This window comes from Borostomias antarcticus, assembly GCF_949987555.1.
Source record: "Borostomias antarcticus genome assembly, chromosome: 22".
Classification (NCBI taxonomy): Eukaryota; Metazoa; Chordata; class Actinopteri; order Stomiiformes; family Stomiidae; genus Borostomias; species Borostomias antarcticus.
In genome coordinates, this window is record NC_140255.1 from 9413950 (window position 1) to 9424120 (window position 10171).

At 43.5% G+C, this 10171-nt stretch overlaps 1 protein-coding gene across 1 annotated transcript in view; it reads right to left on the reverse strand.

The window, feature by feature from the left end:
• Positions 1 to 3662, reverse strand: part of vstm4b (V-set and transmembrane domain containing 4b) — a 10668-nt gene extending 7006 nt beyond the window's left edge. Inside the window, exons 1-2 of the mRNA XM_084455892.1 lie at positions 3588 to 3662; positions 2135 to 2542 (exon numbers count right to left, since the gene is read on the reverse strand). Of these exons, the coding sequence (XP_084312018.1) occupies positions 2135 to 2542; positions 3588 to 3639 (460 nt within the window). The 5' untranslated portion in view covers positions 3640 to 3662. The remainder of the gene's footprint in view (positions 1 to 2134; positions 2543 to 3587) is intronic.
• Positions 3663 to 10171: the final 6509 nt, after the last annotated feature.

Here is a 10171-nt window from a genome sequence, read left to right on the forward strand (position 1 = left end):
GCTTTAAAGGTTCACCTCACTCAGATTTATGTGTCTCCGGAGAAACAACATGGACAACATGAAAGCAAACAGGCAAATGGATTCCATGGTGTCTGGAACATACATGTTGGGCGGGGCTTTCGAACCTGGAGATGACGTAAGCCCCTGAGGAATTCATGCGGTGTGGAAACATCAGGTGACCAGGTGTCTCTCTCAAAACTCTCTCTCTCTCTCTCTCTCTCTCACACACACACACACACACACGCACGCACGCACACACACACACACACACACACACACACACACACACACACACACACACACACACACACACACACACACACACACACACACACACACACACATGCACGCATACAGAAATACAGCAAGATAAAATAGATCGCTAGGCCCATAGCTAGCTCACAAGCAACAGCATGGCTTACTGGTTCCTATAAGACAGAACAGGTTGCAGATCGGGTTGAAATACTAGTATTTGAAATCATTTGAGTTGTGTGTGTGTGTGTCTGTGTGTGTGTGTGTGTGTGTGTGTGTGTATGTATGTACAGTATGTATGTATGAGTTGTGCTTGATTGCTCTTGTCTGGCACAATGGAACCAATGTGTTCCCAAAAATGCAAACCCACCCACCTGGCACTCTAGGTAGTCTCAAGCAAGCGCTAAAGCAATTTAAAGGATTTCGGATAGTATCTCAACCTGCGTCTGCTCCGAACACCATAGGATCTCTCTGACTGATACTCTTGGTACAACCGTCTCTTGTTCTATCAGAGCAAAGTCTCTCTACTCAGGCCTGCGCGTGTGCTCTATATAGACAGAGGAAACTCCTCTCCCAGGCCAAAGTCAATACCCTGTTGTTTTTGTAGAGGAAGATGAGGGGCTGCCAGTGCTGCTGCCGGCCTAGCTGTGTCTCTGTCTGCCGCGGCCCGGCCGTAGACAGCCTAATGTCACCGCTGCTAGGAATGGTTCCATGGAAAATGTGGGTTTAGCTACCGAAGTCTGAATCCCGCTCATGAGTTACTAATATGTAGCCTGAAGTGTGTACTGTATAATGTTTGAACAGACAAAATGTGGTGACGGTGAGTTGAACAGCCAGACGTCATCTGCTGTGAGACAGTCCTGTGATAAATAACAGTACAGTAGGCTGTATGGACCAACAGGCTCAGCTGAACGGGAATGAGATCAGCTCAATAAAAGAAGAAAGCTCTTTCTTTCAATGCTGATATTTGGCAGACGCATACTGTGAGCTGTAACTGTCCTCTTGTCTGTTTCTCAAAGAAATATTTTGTTTGGCAACATACTACAGCTTATTGTAATGGAGGACCCTGTTCCTTCTAGCTTTCTGCGGAACCGCAAGCTCTTCCTAATGGAAAACAGGACCATCTATTACACAGCGTAGGGTGTCCTCCTCCTCCTCCTCCTCCTGCATGCTAGAAGCACCCTGTATTGGCTCACGTAGTTGTGGTCCCTTACTGGGCTAAACCACTGCTACTGTGCTACTGCTGTGCTTTTACCATACAGCGGTATATGGTACAGTAGCTTTAGCATAACATCAGTACTACCATGACTACTATTCAAACTATGACGGTAAACACTTTCTTTGGCACATGGCACTTTTTATGGCTTGGACTTACTCCTCCTCCTCCTCCTCCTCCTCCTCCTACTACTACCACTACTACTCCTCCTCCTCCTCCTCCTCCTACTACTACTACTACTACTACTGCTACTACTACTACTACTACTGCTACTACTACTACTACTAGTACTACTACTACTGCTACTACTACTACTACTACTACTGCTACTACTACTACTACTCCTACTCCTACTCCTACTCCTCCTCCTCCTCCTCCTCCTCCTCCTCCTCCTCCTCCTACTACTACTACTACTACTACTACTACAGCAAGACTACTCTCATCTATCTATCTATCTATCTATCTATCTATCTATCTATCTATCTATCTATCTATCTATCTATCTATCTATCTATCTATCTATATATATATATATATATATATATATATATATATATATATATATATATATATATATATATATAATCTACTACAAGCAGATATACCCCAGTAACACTACCACCTTATGTTCTACCAGTCCTCGCGCAGCGTGGCGTGGCGTCCTACCTCGGAGCTCGGTGGCGGCGGTGCAGTTGGTGGAGGCCTTCCACCTGCTCTGGTGTTGGTTGAACTCCTGGACCCGGCACATGTAGAGGCCTCGGTCCCTCTCCGACACATTGAGGATCAGCAGCTCGAAGATCTTGCCCTGCTTGATCACGGTGAGCTTCAGCTTGGGCCAGGGGAAGCTCTTGGTGTAGTTGCCGTAGAAGCGGGCCTTGCGCATGTTGACGCGGGCGATCAGCAGCTCCTGGTCCTGGCGGTCGGCGGTGGCGGGGAGGAAGGTCCAGCGGACCACGGGTAGAGGGCTGGCGCGGCGCCTCTGGGAGACCACGCAGGACAGGGTGACGTTCTCGCCCTCCTGGGCCACCGTGAACGGGGCGGGGCTGACCGTGACGTTGATGGCAGAACAGACATCTGGAGGAGAGGAGGAGGAACGAGAGGCAGAGGGGTTGATAAGAGCCAGGTGGGCAGCGCAGGTATATAATGTTGTGCCAAGGCATCAAGTTCCTGAAGGGGTTATACTGTACAGTAGGTTGGCAGGACACCCATTCAACTGACACTCTAGCCTGACACAACTGTTTGATAGAGATAGAGAGAGAGAGAGAGAGAGAGAGGGAGAGAGAGAGAGAGAGAGAGAGAGGGAGAGAGAGAGAGAGAGAGGGGGAGAGAGAGAGAGAGAGAGAGAGAGAGAGAGATTATGCAAGATATCCCATATGGTTCTGTCTACAGACTTCTCTTCTTTTTCTATAGTTGACGAGTCTTGTGCTCAGACAGGACAGTTTGAGTGGGTGATATATTGAGGAACACGCTTTACTGGCCAATTTTCTGCATGACAACAGCAACATCTGGTTTTTCCAACCTTGGGTCATTTCACAATCCTTACTTTTCACTAACAATAAGTCTATTTCTGTCACAGAGAAGGCCTACACCACATCAAACCAATGCTACTACTACTAAGGGATACAAAGGTTTAGGTGTTAAAAGTCTAGAAAAAAAAGTCAAATTAAAGAAAAAAGGCAAGTGGTGCTTTCAGCAACAAATTACCAATTTTATGTTTGCAATGCTTTTTCATATCAGCACAAATATAGACTCTGGTGAGCATTTCATTGAACTTGGTACCTGTATCTTGTACTGTATGTCTAACAAATAAACATTTCTCCTTGCTTGTTTTTTTCTTCTTAGAGCATCTCACAATCTCAGTACTATCTACCGATTCATCTACCTACAATATATCACTGCATCTATGATGTTGATTATCATGTTGAATTATATTTGTAATTATTATACTAACAAAAAGAATGTCCAGTGTTTTGACGTGCAGTTATGAACAGTTGTTTTTCTCTCATCTCCACACAACCATGTATTGTGTTGACATTTCATTCTCTGCAACAGTAACTTTCTAAAACTCCCTTTTTCTTCACTGTAGCTGTATGACACAAAGCTGAATAAGGTTCCTTACCTCCAAAGAAGGTTCTAGTCAGGAGAAATGTGACCAGTGACGAGATCTTCATGTTCCAGACCAGCAGGCTCCATAAACGCCTGAGAACGCCTCAGAAGAAAGAGAGAGAGAGAGAGAGAAAGGAAGAGAGAAAGCCTCAAGATCTCTCCTCCCTGTTTTCTGCTCTGCTGTGTAATATGAAACAGGGGCTACTCTGTTTCAGCTTAGAACCACCCATGCCCCTCCCTCTGGCACGCACACAGATACACATACACACACGCGCACACACAGACACACACACACTCATACACACACACACACAAACACACACACACTCCTGGCGAAAGAGTGGGAAATGTAATTTCCTGTGCAGAAGGGGATGGAGTGTGTTTGTGAGTTTGACGCAGAGAGAATCCCACTTCCAGCTGTGGACTATAGCAGGCAGTCAGCCATTCAGCCAGTCAACCAGTCAGACAGACGAATGGACGGACAGACAAAGATACAGACAGACAGACAGACAGACAGGCAGACAATAAGCCAGTCAGGCGGACATCCTGACCAGTGTTTCATCCCCCAAACACACACACACACACACACACACACACACACACACACACACACACACACACACACACACACACACACACACACACACACACACACACACACACACTGATGAGAATGGATGGAAAGTGTGCCCAGTCTCTCTCTCTGTCTGCTAAAACTGGATCCCATAGAGATTCTTTGTGTGAAGTTTGAGAGGAACTCTGTTTTTGGGGAGACAGACAGGGCCTTCTTATACTCTTTCAGCCTGATAAGAAACTGACATTCACTGCTCTTAACACACAAGGCTGTGGTCCAGGACAACAGTTTCTGTTTTAACTAGAGACATCACTGTGTTGTTCCCTGAAATCCAGATTTACAATCTGCGCAATGCCCTTTGCTACACAAATGTGTTGCGTTGTAGCCTGTTTAAAACACCAAGGTAAAAACTCCAATCAGAGATGTTTACATTTCTCTGTCACAGTTCCAAGACATTCTGTGATCTGATTGGTGCATCCAATCCTATTAATCATACAGTATTATTGCTTATTGTTTTAAGCAGAATGCTGACTAGGCAGCACCCAAGAGACTTGGCAAGAGACAGAAGACACAGAAGAGCCTATATATACTGTTCTCAACATGGGGGAGACGGTAGGTTGTTCTTTATATACTGTTCTCAACATGGGGGAGACGGTAGGTTGTTCTATATATACTGTTCTCAACATGGGGGAGACGGTAGGTTGTTCTATATATACTGTTCTCAACATGAGGGAGACGGTAGGTTGTTCTATATATACTGTTCTCAACATGAGGGAGACGGTAGGTTGTTCTATATATACTATTCTCAACATGAGGGAGACGGTAGGTTGTTCTATATATACTGTTCTCAACATGGGGGAGACGGTAGGTTGTTCTATATATACTATTCTCAACATGAGGGAGAGGGTAGGTTGTTTTTTCCCCTGTAGCTACAGTACTGAAGCAAAACAGATATGAAGTACAGCTCTTGCATGTAAACATTCGTTGTCTGGCATTGTATGTTCCTCTGATAGCTTTAATGTATATCTGATGTTTCCTTTGAGACTGCATGCTTCTAAGAAAAGGATAAGATCTCAACTATCAAGTGTGATGTATACAGTTTCCTATAGTCTGTGAATACAGCAGTGTGTTAACCAGACTTTAATCAAACTGAAGTAAACAGACTTGTTTACAAGGTTGTCCTGTGGGGTATTTCACAAAGCTGGCTATCTGAGTAAACCTGACTTCTGCACAAAGTAAAGCTGGAGTCCAGACAAACTGCCAGCACTGCCCCCTTGTGGGAGCTAAAGCCACAGCGTGTGAATGTATATACATTGAAACATCAGGTTGAAACTTGAGAGAACTTCAGTTAAGAACAGCGGGCCACAATATGTTTCTGCCTAGCTGACTCTTCAGCATGATGCTATTCTGATGTTGATGAGCACTGTGTGTAGTGTTTGACACGTGAAACACTGTTTGCTTGGGTGAAATATTGAGAAACATTATTGCCTAATTTGTAGCATGACACAACAGCTGACACTGTCAGAAAGTATTTCTGTCAGGGAGAAAGCTTGCATCACATCATAACAACACTATGCTGTTTGCTTGACAAGGATTTATGAAGTTTTAGAAATTAGTAGGTAACGCTGAAAGTCCTCATTAGTTAACACAAAGTTATTTTATTTTAATTATACTGGCTGACAGTACACATAAAGTATACATACATGATGTACTTACAATACTGTAAACACGCATATTCAGGGGAAACTAATGAAACATAACTCTTTCTGAACGGGCATCCATGGTCACATGCACCAGTAGGCCTAGTACTTGTGAAGAGAAGTTAAGCATTCTATTCTTATAGGTGTCTAAACTTTATCACATGAGGAAAAATGAAATGATGAAATCATACATGAAATCATGTATCTGTGAAGGTTCATCTGGAGTCCATCCTGAGGACAAACGCTCTGTCAACAACAGGAAGAAAAGCACTTTAAAGTTGGGTTTAGTACAAAACAATGGTGATTTAGGTCATTAGTAGGCTACTTTATAACACTGTCTCTTTTCCAAGAGGCTTACTTACCTTGAAGATGCCCTTCTTGTGGAATCTTCTTAATAGAGACAAACAACTATTAAAGAATCTTTCCAATATGACATTATGTGCAATGCAGTGTGAGGAGCGTTAGGCTTCTAGAATTACCTGGGGAGTCATTGTCAAGCATATGTTTCTTAATCATGTAGAGCTTAATGGCTACAAAACAGATTGAGAAGAACAGGCCGATCCCTGCTCCAATTAAAGCGTACTGGGGATCTGTGGTAAACAAACAAACAAACAAACAAACAAACAAACAAACAAACAAATGTGTTCAGTCATACAGTACACCTTCAGTTGTGAAAGCAGACTGCCTGGCTGATTGACCAACTGACTGACAAGCTGCTCATATTCATCCTCCCTCTCTGTTTTGTTGGAGTGAGGCCAGAGCACACGTGGGAGATGTTTAGTTTTGCAACCTGTTTACTTTTGCCTCGCTTGGCCAAATGAGAAGGTCTCAGTCATGGTCTCTGTGTCTGAGTCTGTTGTAGCGTCAGCATGTTTCTGTTGCAACACTCTGAGTTCTGAGCTGGAATCTTTCTAGTTCCGGTTCCACAGGAGTGTTGTGAAACTCCAGGATTCTAGCTAGTTCCTCCAAATATTCAAGGAATGGAGCTTTGATTGAATGCTATCTTCAGCCGGCTGTCAAACTGATTTCATTTCATCGTATTTGATGTGTTTCTCTCTTACCTGGCTCATCTTTGCTATCCAGTCTGTCTCCTCTCACACTCACCAGGACAGACTCTGAAACATCAGGACGGTTATCATTATCAATCAAGATCACACAGTCAGCACAACTTCCTGTCACATGATCTAGATTAAGACAGGAAGTTTAAGTTGACAGGAAAGAGAGGCCCAGTGTCTCTAGCATCAGTTAGCACAATTACTTTGTCCCTTCATCAAAGTCAGAATCTCATTCACACAGTAACCTACAGTACAGGTTATAACCAAAATAGGCTACATTCACTTATATGTAGCCTATCTATACAAGGTCTGTATAGGCTTGAATTCCAGGCATGGTCCCAATCATGAACAGGTATTCCAGGGATCACGAGAATAACTTCAAATGCTGTCTAATTATCTACTTGGAGGTGTTATCCAACATGACTTTTAATAAACCCGCTGCTCACACACTGTCTATTTTGGAGCTGGTGTTGCGGCTGAACCTTTTGACAGATTGTATTAGCCAGATTCAACAGTTGAGTGCTAACATGCACAACATGTGGTGTAGATTATAATACAGCACTCCCTGTCTCACAGATAATAGTGTTATTGGATTACATACATTCTGCACCTGCTGCCATGGTAAATTCTCAGAAGGGTTCCAAAATGGTTTTTCAGTCATCCAGGGGTGTTATTAGAGAACCATCTGAAAAACCCTTTAAGAACCTTTTTTTTGTTGTTGTTCCAGGGAGAACAATTTATTAGTGAAATTGTTCTAGCTGGAACCGTTGCTTCATGAAAAATTCTACCTTCAAAAAAAGGTTTTTAGAGAGGGTTCCTCTACTGGGATAATTGAAGAATCTAAAATGGTTCTATGGTACCTTTTTTCTGATACTGCATGGGCTCCTAACCTAACCCATGCCACATGTTTTCCGACAACACCCCTCACATACATGTGGTGTACTACCTGCTGCTGGTCACTGCTACGTTGTACCAATCAACCTTCCTGGGTTGACATTATCTGATAAGCAACATGACATCTATCTGTCAGAGCAATCCTATTGATACCCACAGTGGTCACATTTAATACTTACCAATAATGAGGATGGCTAGGAGAACAGCTGAGCGCCTACCATTCGGGAGCATCTTCCACCCCTAGCTGTGTCTGTAGCATACTCTCTCTCTCTCTCTCTCTCTCTCTCTCTCTCTCTCTCTCTCTCTCTCTCTCTCTCTTATTTGCTTGCACTTTGATTTGGAGAATGTGTGTCAAGCAGCAACCATTTCCTGTGTGTGGTGTAGAATGGTACTTTAGATAGATGAGATGGGAGAGGATGATTCTGCATGTTTTCAGCCTAGCCTGCAGCCCAGTGGCTTTCAATACACTCAGTCTGCACTGGGAGATGAATGTTAGCCCAGCTGTCTGTCTGTCTGTCTGTCTGTCTGTCTGTCTGTCTGTCTGTCTGTCTGTTTCTGTCTGTCTGTCTCTCTGTCTGTCTGTCTGTCTGTCTGTCTGTCTGTCTGTCTGTCTGTCTGTCTGTCTGTCTGTCTGTCTCTCTGTCTGTTTCTCTATGTCTCTCTGTCTGTCTGTCTGTCTGTCTGTCTGTCTGTTTCTCTCTGTCTCTCTGTCTGTCTCTCTCTGTCGGTCTCTGTCTGTCTGTCTGCCTGTCTGTCTGCCTGTCTGTCTGTCTGTCTGTCTGTCTGTCTGTCTGTCTCTCTCTTAACAACTACTTGTGAAGGACATACAGTATACATGAAGTGTTCTTCCTAAGCTGTGGAGCCAAGTCATTTGGTTCGGAGGGGTTTGATTCTTTCTGCCATCAGATGTTTATCGACCTTGGCAGCGTGGTCAGTGTGTCGAGACCTAGCTTAGCTGTCATGAATCTAACTATTTTACTACTTAGTACTACTACCACTACTAACCCTACTACAGAACTACAGAACTTCACATGACCTGAAGTTGTTTATTGCATGCTGGGGTTTCATGAGGATAAATATTTTGTTTACACAACAGTTCAGCACGTGCAACTGGATATGTGTGGATGGCAGCATGTCTGGATGTCTGATAGGGTTGTTGTTCAGTAGCAGGGATCTGTGTGGGTATGTGGGTCAGAAACAGGCACCGTCACAACAGACAAACAGATTTACAACTATGACAAGTATGCCCGTGGATGTCCACTAACAAGGTAGTGTTAACCTTGACAGCAAATTTGGATTTAGTTTTAGTACTCTTTTGACTAAAATGCTATTTAGTTTAGTCGACAAAATCTACAGTAGATATAGTGGACTAAAATCGAATGGGTTGAATTAAAATGAAATGCATTATTTAACCATTTCTCTAGAATTTCCAAACTCATATACTCCTGGAGGAAACATCTATCAGACTGATGGACAAAGCTACTGAATTACATTTCTATGCGCTCTTCTTGCCTGTGTTCGAACTTTTTCAGCATGAGACACAACTTTCACAGAAATCTCAGCATTTTGATTGGATCTCATCCCAAATCTTCCCTCCCTAACAGTCAAATTTGTATTTGTTGCCGAAAATGTCAATAGATTTCGTTATAGTTTTTGTCATCATAACTTAGTTATTATTTAGTTTACTTAGTAACTAAAGGTCATTGACGAATAATTTTCGTCATGCAGTGTAGTTATCGTCGTTATCGTCAACAAAATGAATAAGACTATGATAAGGCTCTCTGATAGGAACTTCCATTTTATCATGGTACGACGCTTACGACGCAAAATGAACTAGGGCTGCGAGCAGCATTGAGCGGGCCCTCGCACCCCACGCGTGTCGGGGTGTGGCGCCGTTAAAGGGTGTGCTATTTCGGTGTGCAGTACTGAGAGAAACGTCCTGTCACCAGTAGGTGGCGCTCTAGGCGTGACTCAATACCGAAGCATAGATGTGTTCAGGACAGGACGTTGATGAAGCGTGAGAAATGTTGTGTAAATCGGACAAAGTATGTAGGAGTTATGGGGACTTCCTGTTTCACCAATAGGTGGCGCTATAAGTATGACGCAATACTGACACATAGATGTGTTCAGGACAGAACCGTCATGAAGCGTGAGATATATCGGACAAATCGGATAATGTATGGAGGAGTTATGAGGACTTCCTGTTTCACCAATAGGTGGCGCTATAAGTATGACGCAATACTGACACATAGATGTGTTCAGGACAGAACCGTCATGAAGCGTGAGATATATCGGACAAATCGGATAATGTATGGAGGAGTTATGAGGACTTCCTGTTTCACCAATAGGTGGCGCTATAAGTATGACGCAATAC